The sequence below is a fragment of the Oncorhynchus nerka genome, linkage group LG18 (genome assembly GCF_034236695.1).
Source record: "Oncorhynchus nerka isolate Pitt River linkage group LG18, Oner_Uvic_2.0, whole genome shotgun sequence".
Taxonomy (NCBI): domain Eukaryota; kingdom Metazoa; phylum Chordata; class Actinopteri; order Salmoniformes; family Salmonidae; genus Oncorhynchus; species Oncorhynchus nerka.
This window is the reverse complement of record NC_088413.1, coordinates 83,208,289-83,231,651: the sequence shown is the minus strand read 5'-3', so window position 1 is coordinate 83,231,651 and position 23,363 is coordinate 83,208,289. Positions and strand designations below refer to the sequence as shown.

The 23,363-nt window shown below is 47.3% G+C and overlaps 1 protein-coding gene across 1 annotated transcript; it reads right to left on the bottom strand.

Moving 5' to 3' along the window:
- Positions 1-1,945: 1,945 nt before the first annotated feature.
- On the bottom strand, positions 1,946-23,363 carry LOC115125783 (ubiquitin-conjugating enzyme E2 D2-like). The gene is made up of 7 exons (XM_065004431.1): positions 23,127-23,363; positions 7,763-7,826; positions 7,521-7,552; positions 7,301-7,378; positions 6,279-6,384; positions 5,905-5,998; positions 1,946-2,167 (listed from the first exon to the last, which is right to left on the bottom strand). The coding sequence occupies exons 1-7, from the start codon at positions 23,148-23,150 to the stop codon at positions 2,122-2,124; spliced, it is 444 nt and encodes a 147-aa protein (XP_064860503.1). The 5' UTR covers positions 23,151-23,363; the 3' UTR covers positions 1,946-2,121.

The window sequence follows — 23,363 nt, the reverse complement described above, 5'->3', positions numbered from 1 at the left end:
TATTCCCCTAGTAGACCGGGATCCACAGGGATATTCCCCTAGTAGACCGGGATCCACAGGGATATTCCCCTAGTAGACCGGGATCCACAGGGATATTCCCCTAGTAGACCGGGATCCACAGGGATATTCCCCTAGTAGACCGGGATCCACAGGGATATTCCCCTAGTAGACCGGGATCCACAGGGATATTCCCCTAGTAGACCGGGATCCACAGGGATATTCCCCTAGTAGACCAGGATATTCCCCTAGTAGACCAGGATATTCCCCTAGTAGACCAGGATATTCCCCTAGTAGACCAGGATCCACAGGGATATTCCCCTAGTAGACCAGGATATTCCCCTAGTAGACCAGGATCCACAGGGATATTCCCCTAGTAGACCGGGATCCACAGGGATATTCCCCTAGTAGACCGGGATCTACAGGGATATTCCCCTAGTAGACCGGGATCTACAGGGATATTCCCCTAGTAGACCGGGATCTACAGGGATATTCCCCTAGTAGACCGGGATCTACAGGATATTCCACAGGGATCCACAGGATATTCCCCTAGTAGACCGGGATCCACAGGGATATTCCCTAATAGACCGGGATCCACAGGGATATTCCCTAATAGACCGGGATCCACAGGGATATTCCCTAATAGACCGGGATCCACAGGGATATTCCCTAATAGACCGGGATCCACAGGGATATTCCCCTAATAGACCGGGATCCACAGGGATATTCCCCTAATAGACCGGGATCCACAGGGATATTCCCCTAATAGACCGGGATCCACAGGGATATTCCCCTAATAGACCGGGATCCACAGGGATATTCCCCTAGTAGACCGGGATCCACAGGGATATTCCCCTAGTAGACCGGGATCCACAGAGATATTCCCCTAGTAGACCGGGATCCACAGGGATATTCTAAGTAGACCGGGATCCACAGGGATATTCCCCTAGTAGACCAGGATCCACAGGGATATTCCCCTAGTAGACCAGGATCCACAGGGATATTCCCCTAATAGACCGGGATCCACAGGGATATTCCCCTAGTAGACCAGGATCCACAGGGATATTCCCCTAGTAGACCAGGATCCACAGGGATATTCCCCTAATAGACCGGGATCCACAGGGATATTCCCCTAGTAGACCGGGATCCACAGGGATATTCCCCTAGTAGACCGGGATCCACAGGGATATTCCCCTAGTAGACCGGGATCCACAGGGATATTCCCCTAGTAGACCGGGATCCACAGGGATATTCTCCTAGTAGACCGGGATCCACAGAGATATTCCCCTAGTAGACCGGGATCCACAGGGATATTCCCCTAGTAGACCAGGATCCACAGGGATATTCCCCTAGTAGACCAGGATCCACAGGGATATTCCCCTAATAGACCGGGATCCACAGGGATATTCCCCTAGTAGACCGGGATCCACAGGGATATTCCCCTAGTAGACCAGGATCCACAGGGATATTCCCCTAGTAGACCAGGATCCACAGGGATATTCCCCTAATAGACCGGGATCCACAGGGATATTCCCCTAGTAGACCGGGATCCACAGGGATATTCCCCTAGTAGACCAGGATATTCCCCTAGTAGACCAGGATATTCCCCTAGTAGACCAGGATCCACAGAGATATTCCCCTAGAAAATCTCTGGTTAAAAGTAGTGTATATAGGGAATAGACTGCCATTTCAGACACAGCCAACAACATCACACACCAGTTGGTGTATCTTGAAGAGACACGTCTGTCCGGTTTGGTCAGGTGTCTTCAACGTCCTCAGAACAACATGGATGGAACGCAGTCTAGTGGTTTAGTCTGATAACCAAGAGGCCAGTCGGCACGGCCGTATACTGTTGTTGCATGCTCAACATGAAGAGTTCAGAACCCATGAAAGACTTACATTAAAATCTTGTGTTTTTTCCCGTGCTTAAATTAAACTAGTACACACGTTGACTGTCCGAGCAACAAACACTATCTTTTTAATAGCACATAAATGAAGGAGTGAAAATGGGGGCAAAATGAGTCTAATTCGATAACAAAATGAACAAAATAATGAAAACAAGCAATTGAAGTTGACTCCAGCTACAACGACGTTCTCCTTCCGATGATCTGTTCAGACCAGTCATCACATGGCGTATTTCTGCGTCCATTCTCTTGCTATTCTGCTGTATCTGGAAGAGGGAAAACAAACAAAAATAATAGAAGCAGCTTCCCAAACGGCACCCTATCGGCTGCACTACTTTTCATCAAAGCCGTATCAGGGGAACGTCCCTGCGGCTCCTGGTCTGCCAGGGGAACGTCCCTGCGGATCCTGGTCTGCCAGGGGAACGTCCCTACGGATCCTGGTCTGCCAGGGGAACGTCCCTACGGATCCTGGTCTGCCAGGGGAACGTCCCTACGGATCCTGGTCTGCCAGGGGAACGTCCCTACGGATCCCTACGTCCCTGACCGAGTCTGTAAGACCTACATGTATAAAAGACACCTGTCCACAACATCAAACAGTCACACTCCAAACTCCACTGTGGCCAAGACCAAAGAGCTGTCAAAGGACACCGGTAAGCAACTTGGTTTGAAGAAATCAACTGTGGGAGCAATTATTAGGAAATGGAAGACATACAAGACCACTGATAATCTCCCTCGATCTGGGGCTCCACGCAAGATCTCACCCCGTGGGGTCAAAATGATCACAAGAACGGTGAGCAAAAATCCCAGAACCACACGGGGGACCTAGTGAATGACCTGCAGAGAGCTGGGACCAAAGTAACAAAGCCTACCATCAGTAACACACTACGCCGCCAGGGCCTCAAATCCTGCAGTGCCAGACGTGTCCCCCTGCTTAAGCCAGTACATGTCCAGGCCCGTCGAAGTTTGCTAGAGAGCATTTGGATGATCCAGAAGAAGATTGGGAGAATGTCAGATAAAACCAAAATATAACTTTTTGGTAAAAACTCAACTCGTCGTGTTTGGAGGACAAAGAATGCTGAGTTGCATCCAAAGAACAACATAGCTACTGTGAAGCATGGGGGTGGAAACATCATGCTTTGGGGCTGTTATTCTGCAAAGGGACCAGGACGACAGATCTGTGTAAAGGAAAGAATTAATGGGGCCATGTATCGTGTGATTTTGAGTGAAAACCTCCTTCCAAGGGCATTGAAGATGAAACGTGGCTGGGTCTTTCAGCATGACAATGATCCCAAACACACCGCCCGGGCAACGAAGGAGTGGCTTCGTAAGAAGCATTTCAAGGTCCTGGAGTGGCCTAGCCAGTCTCCAGATCTCAACCCCATAGAAAATCTTTGGAGGGAGTTGAAAGTCCGTGTTGCCCAGCAACAGCCCCAAAACATCACTACTCTAGAGGAGATCTGCATGGAGGAATGGGCCAAAATACCAGCAACAGTGTGTGATGACTTACAGAAAACGTTTGACCTCTGTCATTGCCAACAAAGGGTAAATAACAAAGTATTGAGATAAACTTTTGTTATTGACCAAATACTTATTTTCCACCATAATTTGCAAATAAATTCATAAAAAAATCCTACAATGTGATTTTCTGGATTTTTTTCTTCTAATTTTGTCTGTCATAGTTGAAGTGTACCTATGGTGACAATTACAGGCCTCTCTCATCTTTTTAAGCGGGAGAACTTGCACAATTGGTGGCTGACTAAATACTTTTTTGCCCCACTCTATATGATCCAGCAGTCAGTGAGAGTCAAATATTGACACACATCTAGAAAGATATAGTGCACTACTTTAAATGGTACCCTATTCCCTATATAGTGCACTACTTTAAATGGTACCCTATTCCCTATATAGTGCACTACTTTAAATGGTACACTATTCCCTATATAGTGCACTACTTTAAGTGGGAGAACTTGCACAATTGGTGGCTGACTAAATACTTTTTTTTGCCCCACTGTATTCTTTTAATGACTACCACCCTGTAGCACTCACATCTGTTACCATGAAGTGCTTTGAAAGGCTGACTCACATCTGTTACCATGAAGTGCTTTGAAAGGCTGACTCACATCTGTAACCATGAAGTGCTTTGAAAGGCTGACTCACATCTGTAACCATGAAGTGCTTTGAAAGGCTGGCCATGACTCACATCAACACCATCATCCCAGGGGCCTCAGATCCTCAAAAAGTTCTACAGCTGCACCATCGAGAGCATCTTGACTGGTTGCATCACTGCCTGATATGGCAACTGCCCGGCCTCCAACCGCTACAGAGGGTAGTGCGTACGGCCCAGTACATCACCGGGGCTAATCTGCCTTCCATCCAGGACCTCTACACCAGGCGGTGTCAGAGGAAGGCCTTAAAAATAGCCAGAGACTCCAGCCACCCTAGTCAAAGACTTCTCTCTACTACCCCTAAGCCAGGACCTCTACACCAGGCGGTGTCAGAGGAAGCCCCTAAGCCATATGACTGCTGATGGATAGCCAGACTAATTTCATTGACTTGTCCACACACAACCAAACTAAAGCCTTACAAGGACTGTGGTAGACTGTTGTTGGCTGAATGATGAGACAGTTTCCAGGGAATCCAGCGAGACCAGCCCTGGGTGAGGACTACAGCTGCCATAAACATAGACCTCCACAACAACAACCTCCTCTCCACAGACCCCGGACATTATTCCGCTTTGAGAGACACGGGCCATTATTCCGCTTTGAGAGACACGGGCCATTATTCTGCTTTGAGAGACACCGGACATTATTCCGCTTTGAGAGACACTGGGCATTATTCTGCTTTGAGAGACACTGGGCATTATTCTGCTTTGAGAGACACGGGGCATTATTCCGCTTTGAGACACGGGACATTATTCCGCTTTGAGACACGGGACATTATTCCGCTTTGAGACACGGGACATTATTCCGCTTTGAGAGACACGGGGCATTATTCCGCTTTGAGAGACACGGGCATTATTCCGCTTTGAGACACGGGACATTATTCCGCTTTGAGACACGGGACATTATTCTGCTTTGAGAGACACGGGGCATTATTCTGCTTTGAGAGACACGGGGCATTATTCCGCTTTGAGAGACACGGGGCATTATTCCCCTTTGAGAGACACGGGGCATTATTCCCCTTTGAGAGACACGGGGCATTATTCCCCTTTGAGAGACACGGGGCATTATTCCCCTTTGAGAGACACCGGACATTATTCCGCTTTGAGACACGGGACATTATTCCGCTTTGAGAGACACGGGGCATTATTCCGCTTTGAGAGACACGGGGCATTATTCCCCTTTGAGAGACACCGGACATTATTCCGCTTTGAGAGACACCGGACATTATTCCGCTTTGAGAGACACAGGGCATTATTCCGCTTTGAGAGACACGGGGCATTATTCCGCTTTGAGAGACACGGGGCATTATTCCCCTTTGAGAGACCGGACATTATTCCGCTTTGAGAGACCGGACATTATTCCCCTTTGAGAGACCGGACATTATTCCGCTTTGAGAGACACGGGGCATTATTCCACTTTGAGACACGGGACATTATTCCGCTTTGAGAGACACGGGGCATTATTCCGCTTTGAGAGACACGGGGCATTATTCCGCTTTGAGAGACACGGGGCATTATTCCGCTTTGAGAGACACGGGGCATTATTCCCCTTTGAGAGACCGGACATTATTCCGCTTTGAGAGACCGGACATTATTCCGCTTTGAGAGACCGGACATTATTCCGCTTTGTCTCGGCTGTAGACCATGATCGTGTGTACAGGTCTCCGACTGAAAGCAGACAGGAACATGTTGTGTTTATCAACTTCCCAGTGAGCCAAAAAGTTGTTGAAAATAACGTATTTTCACTGGGTTATACAGAATGAAAAATGTCCTGACATCTGCAGTATATAAAATGACACTGAAGGGATCTGTCTCCAACAGACAGCAGTACAGGATACTTACTTGTCACTATCTGCTTTATAGATGCGTGCGATCTCTGGTACTAGAGGGTCGTCTGGGTTGGGATCACATAACAGGGAGCAAATGGAGAGCAGAACTGCAGAGGAAGACAGTTACAAGAGTTAGAAACCCCGTTTCTCTGCGGTGTAACTAGGAACAGGAGCAGGGGGGGGTGTTTGGATCCCCACTACAGACGACTCTCACGTAGACATCTAGGCCATGTGATGTAGTGACGTCTGAGTCCTTATGATACATACACACAAAAGGCACGTTAAAAATTGTAGCAAACATCTCCACTGAAATCATTTTGTAGTCCGAGACCTGCCCCATAATGCACCTCCAGTGGATCTGTCCATCACAGAGTAGTCCTAACTCACCTTTAGAAATAGTTAAAGCCGGCGACCACTGTGATCTGAGAATATCCAAACAGATACTGCCGTTACTGTTAATATTGGGGTGGTAAATTCTTGTGGTGAACGCTAACTGGGGGAGAGAGAGAGAAAGAGAGAGAGAGAGAGAGAGAGAGAGAGAGAGAGAGACACACAGGAGAGAGACAGGAGGGAGACGAGAGAGAGACAGGAGGGAGACGAGAGAGAGACAGAGAGACAGAGAGACAGAGAGACAGGGAGAGGGAGAAAATGTTAATTCAACAAAATGCTAATATATTTAGTAAATCACCCCTCCTACCACACATTAACTAGTAAATCACCCCTCCTACCACACATTAACTAGTAAATCACCCCTCCTACCACACATTAACTAGTAAATCACCCCTCCTACCACACATTAACTAGTAAATCACCCCTCCTACCACACATTAACTAGTAAATCACCCCTCCTACCACACATTAACTAGTAAATCACCCCTCCTACCACACATTAACTAGTAAATCACCCCTCCTACCACACATTAACTAGTAAATCACCCCTCCTACCACACATTAACTAGTAAATCACCCCTCCTACCACACATTAACTAGTAAATCACCCCTCCTACCACACATTAACTAGTAAATCACCCCTCCTACCACACATTAACTAGTAAATCACCCCTCCTACCACACATTAACTAGTAAATCACCCCTCCTACCACACAACATTAACTACATGCAGCATCACGAGGCTGCAGTCCAGTGTAACCACTGACAGGGACTTGGGAACGAGCCCCTTTCCAAACCCTTGTGAAGTGACATGGCCCCTTACCTTAGGAGGTTTGAAAGGATAGTCTGTGGGGAAATGGATGGCCCCTTACCTTAGGAGGTTTGAAAGGATAGTCTTTGGGGAAATGGATGGCCCCTTACCTTAGGAGGTTTGAAAGGATAGTCTGTGGGGAAATGGATGGCCCCTTACCTTAGGAGGTTTGAAAGGATAGTCTTTGGGGAAATGGATGGCCCCTTACCTTAGGAGGTTTGAAAGGATAGTCTGTGGGGAAATGGATGGCCAGGAAGAAAACGCCCCCCTGATATGGACTGTCATTCTGAAAGGAGAGAAAGAGCGTCTGTCATCACGACTGATCCAACCCCCCTTTACGTCCAGGAAAATGTTATACCTTGGTCAAAACAGACATTCAAGCCTTTAGAGTTCTCCCGTTCTAGTGGGATTACGTGACTGGTACTCACAGGTCCCATGATCGTGGCTTGCCAGTGAAACACTGGCGGAAGGAGAGGGGGAGAAGGAGAGTTAGTGCACATTCAGGGTCATTGTAAATCTTTAACCAGTGTTTCTTAATGCACCTTTGATCAGGTGTATTAGTGCTTTTGGGCAAAAAAACTATATATATATATTCAGCCCTTTGGTTCTCCAGGACCAAGATGAAGAAAAACTGCCTTCAACAGTTCCATAAAAATATAAAGACACCTACTGTCATCTCCCACTGGTCCTGCTGAGCACTGTGCTGGAGGGTCACGAGCCAGATCATTCAGCTCCTGCAATGGAACAAGACAGACCAGGAACACTTAGCTCTAAACCAAGCAACAAGAGAGACCAGGAACACTTAGCTCTAAACCAAGCAACAAGAGAGACCAGGAACACTTAGCTCTAAACCAAGCAACAAGAGAGACCGGGAACACTTAGCTCTAAACCAAGCAACAAGAGAGACCGGGAACACTTAGCTCTAAACCAAGCAACAAGAGAGACCGGGAACACTTAGCTCTAAACCAAGCAACAAGAGAGACCGGGAACACTTAGCTCTAAACCAAGCAACAAGAGAGACCGGGAACACTTAGCTCTAAACCAAGCAACAAGAGAGACCGGGAACACTTAGCTCTAAACCAAGCAACAAGAGAGAGACCGGGAACACTTAGCTCTAAACCAAGCAACAAGAGAGACCGGGAACACTTAGCTCTAAACCAAGCAACAAGAGAGACCGGGAACACTTAGCTCTAAACCAAGCAACAAGAGAGACCGGGAACACTTAGCGCTAAACCAAGCAACAAGAGAGACCGGGAACACTTAGCGCTAAACCAAGCAACAAGAGAGACCGGGAACACTTAGCTCTAAACCAAGCAACAAGAGAGACCGGGAACACTTAGCTCTAAACCAAGCAACAAGAGAGACCGGGAACACTTAGCTCTAAACCAAGCAACAAGAGAGACCGGGAACACTTAGCTCTAAACCAAGCAACAAGAGAGACCGGGAACACTTAGCTCTAAACCAAGCAACAAGAGAGACCGGGAACACTTAGCTCTAAACCAAGCAACAAGAGAGACCGGGAACACTTAGCTCTAAACCAAGCAACAAGAGAGACCGGGAACACTTAGCTCTAAACCAAGCAACAAGAGAGACCGGGAACACTTAGCTCTAAACCAAGCAACAAGAGAGACCGGGAACACTTAGCTCTAAACCAATCAACAAGAGAGACCGGGAACACTTAGCTCTAAACCAATCAACAAGAGAGACCGGGAACACTTAGCTCTAAACCAATCAACAAGAGAGACCAGGAACACTTAGCTCTAAACCAAGCAACAAGAGAGACCAGGAACACTTAGCTGTAAACCAATCAACAAGAGAGACCAGGAACACTTAGCTGTAAACCAATCAACAAGAGAGACACGGAACAATTAGCTGTAAACCAGAGGCAGACATTTTGAATGATTAAAGCAACACGGTGAGCTCCAGTCTGAGAACAAAGAAGAATGAATGACAGGCTATCAGCCCAGTGACAGGCTATCAGCCCAAAGTAGCCTATACCGGGGGCATACTCAGTAGCAAAACGTTTGGCAAAGGAAAACAAGTGTTTTGTATTTAAAAGTTCAGGTAGTCCCTCCCGGTTGCTGTTAGTTTTCTTCCATTTGGTGCATACTAGTAGTGAATACAACCCAACTGTGTGTTCTTGTGAAAGGAAGATGCCATTTCTCCAAGAACCAGTCAGACGGTCATTCAACACCACCTATACAATGAGGTAAAGCATACCATGACCTCTACCATGACCTCGACCATGACGGCAACCACCGACGGAAAGTTTTTGTACTGTTCACATTTACAGAAAACAGGTCCTGGTCAACAGTAGTACACTACCCTATGGGTCCTGGTCAACAGTAGTGCACTACCCTATGGGTCCTGGTCAACAGTAGTGCACTACCCTATGGGTCCTGGTCAACAGTAGTACACTACCCTATGGGTCCTGGTCAACAGTAGTACACTACCCTATGGGTCCTGGTCAACAGTAGTACACTACCCTATGGGTCCTGGTCAACAGTAGTACACTACCCTATGGGTCCTGGTCAACAGTAGTACACTACCCTATGGGTCCTGGTCAACAGTAGTACACTACCCTATGGGTCCTAGTCAACAGTAGTACACTACCCTATGGGTCCTAGTCAACAGTAGTGCACTACCCTATGGGTCCTGGTCAACAGTAGTACACTACCCTATGGGTCCTGGTCAACAGTAGTACACTACCCTATGGGTCCTGGTCAACAGTAGTACACTACCCTATGGGTCCTGGTCAACAGTAGTACACTACCCTATGGGTCCTGGTCAACAGTAGTACACTACCCTATGGGTCCTGGTCAACAGTAGAGCACACTACCCTATGGGTCCTGGTCAACAGTAGAGCACACTACCCTATGGGTCCTGGTCAACAGTAGAGCACTACCCTATGGGTCCTGGTCAACAGTAATACACTACCCTATGGGTCCTGGTCAACAGTAGAGCACTACCCTATGGGTCCTGGTCAACACTACCCTATGGGTCCTGGTCAACACTACCCTATGGGTCCTGGTCAACACTACCCTATGGGTCCTGGTCAACACTACCCTATGGGTCCTGGTCAACACTACCCTATGGGTCCTGGTCAACACTACCCTATGGGTCCTGGTCAACACTACCCTATGGGTCCTGGTCAACACTACCCTATGGGTCCTGGTCAACAGTAGAGCACTACCCTATGGGTCCTGGTCAACACTACCCTATGGGTCCTGGTCAACACTACCCTATGGGTCCTGGTCAACACTACCCTATGGGTCCTGGTCAACACTACCCTATGGGTCCTGGTCAACACTACCCTATGGGTCCTGGTCAACACTACCCTATGGGTCCTGGTCAACACTACCCTATGGGTCCTGGTCAACACTACCCTATGGGTCCTGGTCAACACTACCCTATGGGCCATGGTCAACAGTAGTACACTACCCTATGGGTCCTGGTCAACACTACCCTATGGGTCCTGGTCAACACTACCCTATGGGTCCTGGTCAACAGTAGTACACTACCCTATGGGTTCTGGTCAACACTACCCTATGGGTCCTGGTCAACAGTAGAGCACTACCCTATGGGTCCTGGTCAACAGTAGTACACTACCCTATGGGTCCTGGTCAACAGTAGTACACTACCCTATGGGTCCTGGTCAACAGTAGTACACTACCCTGCTAAATGACTTAAATGTAAATGTAATGTAATGTACACTACCCTATGGGTCCTGGTCAACAGTAGTACACTATCCTATGGGTCCTGGTCAACAGTAGTACACTACCCTATGGGTCCTGGTCAACAGTAGAGCACTACCCTATGGGTCCTGGTCAACAGTAGAGCACTACCCTATGGGTCCTGGTCAACAGTAGAGCACTACCCTATGGGTCCTGGTCAACAGTAGAGCACTACCCTATGGGTCCTGGTCAACAGTAGAGCACTACCCTATGGGTCCTGGTCAACAGTAGTACACTACCCTATGGGTCCTGGTCAACAGTAGTACACTACCCTATGGGTCCTGGTCAACAGAGCACTACCCTATGGGTCCTGGTCAACAGTAGAGCACTACCCTATGGGTCCTGGTCAACAGTAGAGCACTACCCTATGGGTCCTGGTCAACAGTAGTACACTACCCTATGGGTCCTGGTCAACAGTAGTACACTACCCTATGGGTCCTGGTCAACAGTAGTACACTACCCTATGGGTCCTGGTCAACAGTAGTACACTACCCTATGGGTCCTGGTCAACAGTAGTACACTACCCTATGGGTCCTGGTCAACAGTAGTACACTACCCTATGGGTCATGGTCAACAGTAGTACACTACCCTATGGGTCCTGGTCAACAGTAGTGCACTACCCTATGGGTCCTGGTCAACAGTAGTACACTACCCTATGGGTCATGGTCAACAGTAGTACACTACCCTATGGGTCATGGTCAACAGTAGTACACTACCCTATGGGTCCTGGTCAACAGTAGTACACTACCCTATGGGTCATGGTCAACAGTAGTACACTACCCTATGGGTCCTGGTCAACAGTAGTGCACTACCCTATGGGTCCTGGTCAACAGTAGAGCACTACCCTATGGGTCCTGGTCAACAGTAGAGCACTACCCTATGGGTCCTGGTCAACAGTAGTACACTACCCTATGGGTCCTGGTCAACAGTAGAGCACTAAGGTATGACTATACATAAGACTATATACAGGGGGTACCGGTACAGAGTCAATGTGGAGGCTATATACAGGGGGTACTGGTACAGAGTCAATGTGGAGGCTATATACAGGGTGTACCGGTACAGAGTCAATGTGGAGGCTATATACAGGGGGTACCGGTACAGAGTCAATGTGGAGGCTATATACAGGGGGTACCGGTACAGAGTCAATGTGGAGGCTATATACAGGGGGTACCGGTACAGAGTCAATGTGGAGGCTATATACAGGGGGTACCGGTACAGAGTCAATGTGGAGACTATATACAGGGGGTACCGGTACAGAGTCAATGTGGAGGCTATATACAGGGTGTACCGGTACAGAGTCAATGTGGAGGCTATATACAGGGGGTACCGGTACAGAGTCAATGTGGAGGCTATATACAGGGGGTACCGGTACAGAGTCAATGTGGAGGCTATATACAGGGGGTACCGGTACAGAGTCAATGTGGAGGCTATATACAGGGTGTACCGGTACAGAGTCAATGTGGAGGCTATATACAGGGTGTACCGGTACAGAGTCAATGTGGAGGCTATATACAGGGTGTACCGGTACAGAGTCAATGTGGAGGCTATATACAGGGGGGTACCGGTACAGAGTCAATGTGGAGGCTATATACAGGGTGTACCGGTACAGAGTCAATGTGGAGGCTATATACAGGGTGTACCGGTACAGAGTCAATGTGGAGGCTATATACAGGGTGTACCGGTACAGAGTCAATGTGGAGGCTATATACAGGGGGTACCGGTACAGAGTCAATGTGGAGGCTATATACAGGGTGTTACGGTACAGAGTCAATGTGGAGGATATATACAGGGGGTACCGGTACAGAGTCAATGTGGAGGCTATATACAGGGGTACCGGTACAGAGTCAATGTGGAGGCTATATACAGGGGGTACCGGTACAGAGTCAATGTGGAGGCTATATACAGGGGGTACCGGTACAGAGTCAATGTGGAGGCTATATACAGGGGGTACCGGTACAGAGTCAATGTGGAGGCTATATACAGGGGGTACCGGTACAGAGTCAATGTGGAGGCTATATACAGGGTGTACCGGTACAGAGTCAATGTGGAGGCTATATACAGGGTGTACCGGTACAGAGTCAATGTGGAGGCTATATACAGGGGTACCAGTACAGAGTCAATGTGGAGGCTATATACAGGGGGTACCAGTACAGAGTCAATGTGGAGACTATATACAGGGGGTACCGGTACAGAGTCAATGTGGAGGCTATATACAGGGGGTACCAGTACAGAGTCAATGTGGAGGCTATATACAGGGGGTACCGGTACAGAGTCAATGTGGAGGCTATATACAGGGTGTTACGGTACAGAGTCAATGTGGAGGCTATATACAGGGGGTACCGGTACAGAGTCAATGTGGAGGCTATATACAGGGGGTACCAGTACAGAGTCAATGTGGAGGCTATATACAGGGTGTACCGGTACAGAGTCAATGTGGAGGCTATATACAGGGTGTTACGGTACAGAGTCAATGTGGAGGATATATACAGGGGGTACCGGTACAGAGTCAATGTGGAGGCTATATACAGGGGGTACCGGTACAGAGTCAATGTGGAGGCTATATACAGGGGGTACCGGTACAGAGTCAATGTGGAGGCTATATACAGGGGGTACCGGTACAGAGTCAATGTGGAGGCTATATACAGGGGGTACCGGTACAGAGTCAATGTGGAGGCTATATACAGGGTGCACCGGTACAGAGTCAATGTGGAGGCTATATACAAGGGTACCGGTACAGAGTCAATGTGGAGGCTATATACAGGGTATTACGATACAGAGTCAATGTGGAGGCTATATACAGGGTGTTACGGTACAGAGTCAATGTGGAGGCTATATACAGGGTGTTACGGTACAGAGTCAATGTGGAGGCTATATACAGGGGGTACCGGTACAGAGTCAATGTGGAGGCTATATACAGGGGGTACCAGTACAGAGTCAATGTGGAGGCTATATACAGGGGGTACCGGTACAGAGTCAATGTGGAGGCTATATACAGGGTGTTACGGTACAGAGTCAATGTGGAGGATATATACAGGGGGTACCGGTACAGAGTCAATGTGGAGGCTATATACAGGGGGTACCGGTACAGAGTCAATGTGGAGGCTATATACAGGGGGTACCAGTACAGAGTCAATGTGGAGGCTATATACAGGGGGTACTGGTACAGAGTCAATGTGGAGGCTATATACAGGGGGTGCTGGTACAGAGTCAATGTGGAGACTATATACAGGGGATACTGGTACAGAGTCAATGTGGAGACTATATACAGGGGGTACCAGTACAGAGTCAATGTGGAGGCTATATACAGGGGGTACCGGTACAGGGTCAATGTGGAGACTATTAGTTGAGCCAATATGTACATGTCGGTAGGGATGAAGTGACCATGCATAGGTAATAAACAGCGAGTAGCAGCAGGACCTCGACTTGGCGTTGCGGTACCGCTTGCCGTGCGGTAGCAGACAGAACCATCTGACAATTTGTCAGACTCTGCCTTCAACAGATCTGTACCTTGACACAATCCATTTGTAAGACTCTGCCTTCAACAGATCTGTACCTTGACACAACCCATTTGTCTGACTCTGCCTTCAACAGATCTGTACCTTGACACAATCCATTTGTCTGACTCTGCCTTCAACAGATCTGTACCTTGACACAATCCATTTGTCTGACTCTGCCTTCAACAGATCTGTACCTTGACACAACCCATTTGTCTGACTCTGCCTTCAACAGATCTGTACCTTGACACAACCCATTTGTCTGACTCTGCCTTCAACAGATCTGTGCCTTGACACAACCCATTTGTCTGACTCTGCCTTCAACAGATCTGTACCTTGACACAACCCATTTGTCTGACTCTGCCTTCAACAGATCTGTACCTTGACACAACCCATTTTAGAATAAGAATGTAAGGTAACAAAATGGGGGGAAAACCCGAAGAGGTCTGAATGCTTTCTGAAATGCTCTGTATGAAATATGACAGAACCTGCTTCTGTTTTGAGTTTGTTTGTGTAATCGCCTACTGATTCCGTGAGCACCAACCACAACGTGTCCCAAACAATCGAACAAATCTGTAAGGTAACAAAAATGTGGAAAAAAATGTTACAATGTTCAGAGTTTGTTAGAACAAATGTATTGATATGATTATGATAGGCTATAGGTCAGGCCCTATTGATCACGGGCATGTGACGCATACGTTACACGTGAAGAGAGTCAGGGTTGAGGGAATGTTTTTCCTAAACAAATGAGGGATTTCAGGACGATAATTACAGCCATTTCTGACTGAAAAGTTGTGTTGCATCTTCAGCAACACGGACAGCGCGATAACATCCATGTGTTTATGTGGTGGTCGCTGCAGCAGGGCGGAGAGACAGAGACAATGGGTGCTGGTCACTAGCAGTCCTTTTTAACAAGGTGCGTCAAGTCTGAGCCAGACCCACAGGCCCAATCAAATCAATTGCGGGTCAGACTCCCCTCTAGTCATTTTTGTGTCTTAATGATTTAATCAAACAGTGTACTTAAAGCATCAGACAACCTTAGTGCATATAGTTGATTGGATTAAAAAACATATGATGCGTCTAAATATAGAAAAATACATGATAGAACATTTTGACCAATCAATTGTTCTAAAGAACATTTGGTCATTGGTCTACCAAAATGTTTTAGTTGGGGACAGCCCTGTTAATAAAAAAATAAAAATGTAACCTTTATTTAAGTAGGCAAGTCAGTTAAGAACAAATTCGTTTTTACAATGACAGCCTACCGGGGAACAGTGGGTTAACTGCCTTGTTCAGGGGGCAGAAAGACAGATTTTTACCTTGTCAGCTCTGGGATTTGATCCACCAACCTTTCGGTTACTGGCCCAAAGCTCTAACCACGAGGTTACCTGCTGCCTCTATTAATAATGTTTACATCATGTAGTCATGGCCATCCTGTTGTACCTACCCTGCAGTCTAGTCATGGCCATCCTGTTGTACCTACCCTGCAGTCTAGTCATGGCCATCCTGTTGTACCTACCCTGCAGTCTAGTCATGGTCATCCTGTTGTACCTACCCTGCAGTCTAGTCATGGTCATCCTGTTGTACCTACCCTGCAGTCTAGTCATGGTCATCCTGTTGTACCTACCCTGCAGTCTAGTCATGGTCATCCTGTTGTACCTACCCTGCAGTCTAGTCATGGCCATCCTGTTGTACCTACCCTGCAGTCTAGTCATGGCCATCCTGTTGTACCTACCCTGCAGTCTAGTCATGGTCATCCTGTTGTACCTACCCTGCAGTCTAGTCATGGCCATCCTGTTGTACCTACCCTGCAGTCTAGTCATGGCCATCCTGTTGTACCTACCCTGCAGTCTAGTCATGGCCATCCTGTTGTACCTACCCTGCAGTCTAGTCATGGTCATCCTGTTGTACCTACCCTGCAGTCTAGTCATGGCCATCCTGATGTACCTACCCTGCAGTCTAGTCATGGTCATCCTGTTGTACCTACCCTGCAGTCTAGTCATGGTCATCCTGTTGTACCTACACTGCAGTCTAGTCATGGACATCCTGTTGTACCTACCCTGCAGTCTAGTCATGGTCATCCTGTTGTACCTACACTGCAGTCTAGTCATGGTCATCCTGTTGTACCTACCCTGCAGTCTAGTCATGGCCATCCTGTTGTACCTACCCTGCAGTCTAGTCATGGCCATCCTGTTGTACCTACCCTGCAGTCTAGTCATGGCCATCCTGTTGTACCTACCCTGCAGTCTAGTCATGGCCATCCTGTTGTACCTACCCTGCAGTCTAGTCATGGCCATCCTGTTGTACCTACACTGCAGTCTAGTCATGGCCATCCTGTTGTACCTACCCTGCATTCTAGTCATGGTCATCCTGTTGTACCTACACTGCAGTCTAGTCATGGTCATCCTAGACAACTATTGCTGTACCTACCCTGCAGTCTAGTCATGGACATCCTGTTGTACCTACCCTGCAGTCTAGTCATGGCCATCCTGTTGTACCTACCCTGCAGTCTAGTCATGGCCATCCTGTTGTACCTACCCTGCAGTCTAGTCATGGTCATCCTGTTGTACCTACCCCGCAGTCTAGTCATGGTCATCCTGTTGTACCTACCCTGCAGTCTAGTCATGGACATCCTGTTGTACCTACCCTGCAGTCTAGTCATGGCCATCCTGTTGTACCTACCCTGCAGTCTAGTCATGGCCATCCTGTTGTACCTACCCTGCAGTCTAGTCATGGCCATCCTGTTGTACCTACCCTGCAGTCTAGTCATGGACATCCTGTTGTACCTACCCTGCAGCCTAGTCATGGACATCCTGTTGTACCTACCCTGCAGTCTCGTCATGGTCATCCTGTTGTACCTACCCTGCAGTCTAGTCATGGTCATCCTGTTGTACCTACACTGCAGTCTAGTCATGGTCATCCTAGACAACTATTGCTGTACCTACCCTGCAGTCTAGTCATGGTCATCCTGTTGTACCTACCCTGCAGTCTAGTCATGGTCATCCTGTTGTACCTACCCTGCACTCTAGTCATGGTCATCCTGTTGTACCTACACTGCAGTCTAGTCATGGTCATCCTAGACAACTATTGCTGTACCTACCCTGCAGTCTAGTCATGGTCATCCTAGACAACTATTGCTGTACCTACCCTGCAGCCTAGTCATGGTCATCCTAGACAACTATTGCTGTACCTACCCTGCAGTCTAGTCATGGCCATCCTAGACAACTATTGCTGTACCTACCCTGCAGTCTAGTCATGGCCATCCTAGACAACTATTGCTGTACCTACCCTGCAGTCTAGTCATGGTCATCCTGTTGTACCTACACTGCAGTCTAGTCATGGTCATCCTAGACAACTATTGCTGTACCTACCCTGCAGTCTAGTCATGGTCATCCTAGACAACTATTGCTGTACCTACCCTGCAGTCTAGTCATGGCCATCCTAGACAACTATTGCTGTACCTACCCTGCAGTCTAGTCATGGTCATCCTGTTGTACCTACCCTGCAGTCTAGTCATGGTCATCCTAGACAACTATTGCTGTACCTACCCTGCAGTCTAGTCATGGTCATCCTAGACAACTATTGCTGTACCTACCCTGCAGTCTAGTCATTGTCATCCTAGACAACTATTGCTGTACCTACACCGCAGCCTAGTCATGGTCATCCTAGACAACTATTGCTGTACCTACCCTGCAGTCTAGTCATGGTCATCCTAGACAACTATTGCTGTACCTACCCTGCAGTCTAGTCATGGTCATCCTAGACAACTATTGCTGTACCTACCCTGCAGTCTAGTCATGGTCATCCTAGACAACTATTGCTGTACCTACCCTGCAGTCTAGTCATGGTCATCCTAGACAACTATTGCTGTACCTACCCTGCAGTCTAGTCATGGTCATCCTAGACAACTATTGCTGTACCTACACCGCAGCCTAGTCATGGTCATCCTAGACAACTATTGCTGTACCTACCCTGCAGTCTAGTCATGGTCATCCTAGACAACTATTGATGTACCTACCCTGCTGAAGGGTTGTAAAAGCTTGCTGCCATTGGACTCTGGAGCAGTTGAAACGCGTTCTCTGGAGTGATGAATCACACTTCACCACCTGGCAGTCCGACGGACGAATCTGAGTTTGGCGGATGCCAGAGAACGCTACCTGCCCCAATGCATAGTGTCAACTAAAGATTGGTGGAGGGGGAATAATGGTCTGGAGCTGTTTTTCATGATTCGGGCTTGACCCTTTAGTTACAATGAAGGGACATCTTAACGCTACAGCATTGTGGGAACAGTTTGGTGAAGGCCGTTTCCTGTCTCAGCATGACAATTTGCATTTATTAGGGATCCCCATTAGTTCCTGCCAAGGCAGCAGCTACTCTTCCTGGGGTTTATTATGGATCCCCATTAGTTCCTGTCAAGGCAGCAGCTACTCTTCCTGGGGTTTATTATGGATCCCCATTAGTTCCTGCCAAGGCAGCAGCTACTCTTCCTGGGGTTTATTATGGATCCCCATTAGTTCCTGTCAAGGCAGCAGCTCCTCTTCCTGGGGTTTATTATGGATCCCCATTAGTTCCTGCCAAGGCAGCAGCTCCTCTTCCTGGGGGTTTATTATGGATCCCCATTAGTTCCTGTCAAGGCAGCAGCTACTCTTCCTGGGGGTTTATTATGGATCCCCATTAGTTCCTGCCAAGGCAGCAGCTACTCTTCCTGGGGGTTTATTATGGATCCCCATTAGTTCCTGCCAAGGCAGCAGCTCCTCTTCCTGGGGGTTTATTATGGATCCCCATTAGTTCCTGCCAAGGCAGCAGCTACTCTTCCTGGGGTTTATTATGGATCCCCATTAGTTCCTGCCAAGGCAGCAGCTACTCTTCCTGGGGGTTTATTATGGATCCCCATTAGTTCCTGTCAAGGCAGCAGCTACTCTTCCTGGGGTTTATTATGGATCCCCATTAGTTCCTGCCAAGGCAGCAGCTACTCTTCCTGGGGTTTATTATGGATCCCCATTAGTTCCTGTCAAGGCAGCAGCTACTCTTCCTGGGGTTTATTATGGATCCCCATTAGTTCCTGCCAAGGCAGCAGCTACTCTTCCTGGGGTTTATTATGGATCCCCATTAGTTCCTGTCAAGGCAGCAGCTACTCTTCCTGGGGTTTATTATGGATCCCCATTAGTTCCTGCCAAGGCAGCAGCTACTCTTCCTGGGGTTTATTATGGATCCCCATTAGTTCCTGCCAAGGCAGCAGCTACTCTTCCTGGGGGTTTATTATGGATCCCCATTAGTTCCTGCCAAGGCAGCAGCTACTCTTCCTGGGGTTTATTATGGATCCCCATTAGTTCCTGCCAAGGCAGCAGCTACTCTTCCTGGGGTCCAAACATGGTAGAGCACTTACATTACACATAAAACAAAAGATCATATGACATTATTACACCACTACGTATCTACAATACAACATGTATAATACCACCATATAGCAATACTACAATGTATGTGTATGTATGTACCTGTGTGTGTGGGTCTCTTCACAGTCACAGCTGTTCCATAAGGTGCATTTATACCAGTTTTTTATATATTTTGTTGTGGAATAGAATTCCATGTAGCCATGGCTCTACGTAGGACTGTGGAATAGAGTTCCATGTAGTCATGGCTCTATGTAGTACTGTGGAATAGAGTTCCATGTGGTCATGGCTCTACGTAGGACTGTAGAATAGAGTTCCATGTAGTCATGGCTCTACGTAGGACTGTGGAATAGAGTTCCATGTAGTCATGGCTCTACGTAGGACTGTGGAATAGAGTTCCATGTAGTCATGGCTCCATGTAGTACTGTGGAATAGAGTTCCATGTAGTCATGGCTCTATGTAGTACTGTGGAATAGAGTTCCATGTAGTCATGGCTCTATGTAGTACTGTGGAATAGAGTTCCATGTGGTCATGGCTCTACGTAGGACTGTGGAATAGAGTTCCATGTAGTCATGGCTCCATGTAGTACTGTGGAATAGAGTTCCATGTAGTCATGGCTCCATGTAGTACTGTGGAATAGAGTTCCATGTAGTCATGGCTCTATGTAGTACTGTGGAATAGAGTTCCATGTAGTCATGGCTCTATGTAGTACTGTGGAATAGAGTTCCATGTAGTCATGGCTCTATGTAGTACTGTGGAATAGAGTTCCATGTGGTCATGGCTCTACGTAGGACTGTGGAATAGAGTTCCATGTAGTCATGGCTCTATGTAGTACTGTGGAATAGAGTTCCATGTAGTCATGGCTCTATGTAGTACTGTGGAATAGAGTTCCATGTAGTCATGGCTCTATGTAGTACTGTGGAATAGAGTTCCATGTAGTCATGGCTCTATGTAGTACTGTGGAATAGAGTTCCATGTAGTCATGGCTCTATGTAGTACTGTGGAATAGAGTTCCATGTGGTCATGGCTCTATGTAGTACTGTGGAATAGAGTTCCATGTAGTCATGGCTCTATGTAGTACTGTGCGCCTCCCATAGTCTGTTCTAGCTTGGGGACTGTGAAGAGATCTCTGGTGACATGTCTTGTGGGGTGTGCGTGGGTGTCTGAGCTGTGTGCTAGTATTTTAAACAGATCTCTGGTGACATGTCTTGTGGGGTTTGGATGGGTGTCTGAGCTGTGTGCTAGTAGTTTAAACAGATCTCTGGTGACATGTCTTGTGGGGTTTGGATGGGTGTCTGAGCTGTGTGCTAGTAGTTTAAACAGATCTCTGGTGACATGTCTTGTGGGGTTTGGATGGGTGTCTGAGCTGTGTGCTAGTAGTTTAAACAGACCTCTGGTGACATGTCTTGTGGGGTATGGATGGGTGTCTGAGCTGTGTGCTAGTAGTTTAAACAGACCTCTGGTGACATGTCTTGTGGGGTATGCGTGGGTGTCTGAGCTGTGTGCTAGTAGTTTAAACAGACCTCTGGTGACATGTCTTGTGGGGTATGTATGGGTGTCTGAGCTGTGTGCTAGTATTTTAAAAACAGACAGCTCTGTGCATTCAGCTTGTCAACACTTCTTACAAAACATGTAGTGATGACGTCAATCTCTTCCACTTTGAACCAGGAGAGATTGACATGCATATTATTCATGTTAGCACTCTGTGTACTTTTAAGGGCCAGCTGTGCTGTCTTGAGGCAATTGCAATTTTCTTAAGTCCCTCTTTGTGGCACCTGACCACACGACTGAACAGTAGCCTAGGTGCGACAAAACTAGGGCCTGTAGGACCTGTCTTGTTGATAGTGTTGTTAAGGTAGAAACTAGGGCCTGTAGGACCTGCCTTGTTGATAGTGTTATTTTACCAGGTAAGTTGACTGAGAACACGTTCTCATTTGCAGCAACGACCTGTGGAATACAGGGGAGAGGAGGGGGAGGAATGAGACAATTGTAAACTGGGGATTATTAGGTGGCCGTGATGGTTTGAGGGCCAGATTGGGAATTTAGTCAGGCAGAGCAGCACATTATTATGGACAGACTTCTCCCCATCTTAGCTACTGTTGTATCAATATGTTTTCACCATGACAGTTTACAATCCAGGGTTACTCCAAGCAGTTTAGTCACCTCAACTTGTTCAATAACAAGATTTCGTTGAGGTTTAGGGAGCTGATGCATTTAGTTTTGGGAATATTTGGGACTAACATTCCTTGCCACCCATTCTGTAACTAACTGCAGCTCTTTACAGCTCCGGGGGAAATAAAATGCACACAATGCTACAGTCCATTCAAGTTGAGGGAGCTGTCCACCAGAGCTGTTACCTGATCATTTAATGTTCATTTCTCTACAATGAGCCGCCTCCAACGCTGTTTTAGATCACTTTGGCAGTACGTCCAAACACCCGCCGACCACGGAGTTTGTGTGGCATTACCTATGTTGTATTTATGTAACTTCATTTAAGCCCCTTTAAAAACAACACCGTTTTAAAATGGCTTTAAATCAAATATGAACCGTTAACTACACCTGCTGATGTGTACCAGTGAGTGATAACCAGTGATGCCTGTATTCATGTCCCCCCACCACACCCCAGGGGACTCTCCATTGGGATATCAATGGCCCAACCTCATCAAAATGGCTGAGGTGTCACTGGCTAGTGGCTTATAGAGGAGCAGGTTCAGATAAGAGTACAAGAATTAGATACACACATTTATATTCAGTTACATTGTTAGTGATCCACCTAGCTAACATTTTATCCACCTAGCTAGTTACCTCGTCTCTTACATGTACATTTTACTAACGTTTCGTTACCGGTAACTGTTAACTAGGTCTGGTTGTGATGGCTATCTACCGTTCAGCTAACATCTAGCTGGCAGCACAACAACGATGACTGAAATTCCCCTAACGTTAGCTAGACGTCCCCTTAACGTTAGCTAGACGTCCCCTTAACGTTAGCTAGACGTCCCCTTAACGTTAGCTAGACGTCCCCTTAACGTTAGCTAGACGTCCCCTTAACGTTAGCTAGACGTCCCCTTAACTAGATTGTATCAACAACAAAAAAATCATAATGTATAAATTACAGGCTATTCTTTAAGTGCTGAAATCAGTAGTTTGACACCCAAATAACTAGTAATACATATGGTACTAGCTAGGTAGCTACATACTACCTAACGAGTTAGCCAGTCTAGTGTCAACAAACCGATGGCACAGATGGAAAGACAAAATAGTATTTGGATATGGGAACGGGGCGTTAGCTAGCTATAGCTAACTTTAGCCATCATTAAAAACGTTAACCAGCGATAGCTAACGACATACATCAACAATCGAGCTAACGAACGGTTTTTTTGGTTTTCACTAAAGCAACCTAGTGAGCCCGTTACCTTGTGGATCCTTTTCAGCGCCATCCTCACTCCGAGAGAATTACAAGCAATGTTGGAAAATGCTAATCTTCCCCGAGTTTGCCCCCAACTGGGCAACTGACGCTGTATAACAGGGTAAATAACCGGACGGAAGGACAAATTCAGTGTTATCTGACGTTAGGCGTCGACCACTAATATAGCTAGATGGGCAGACGTTAAGCGTCGACCACTAATATAGCTAGATGGGCAGACGTTAAG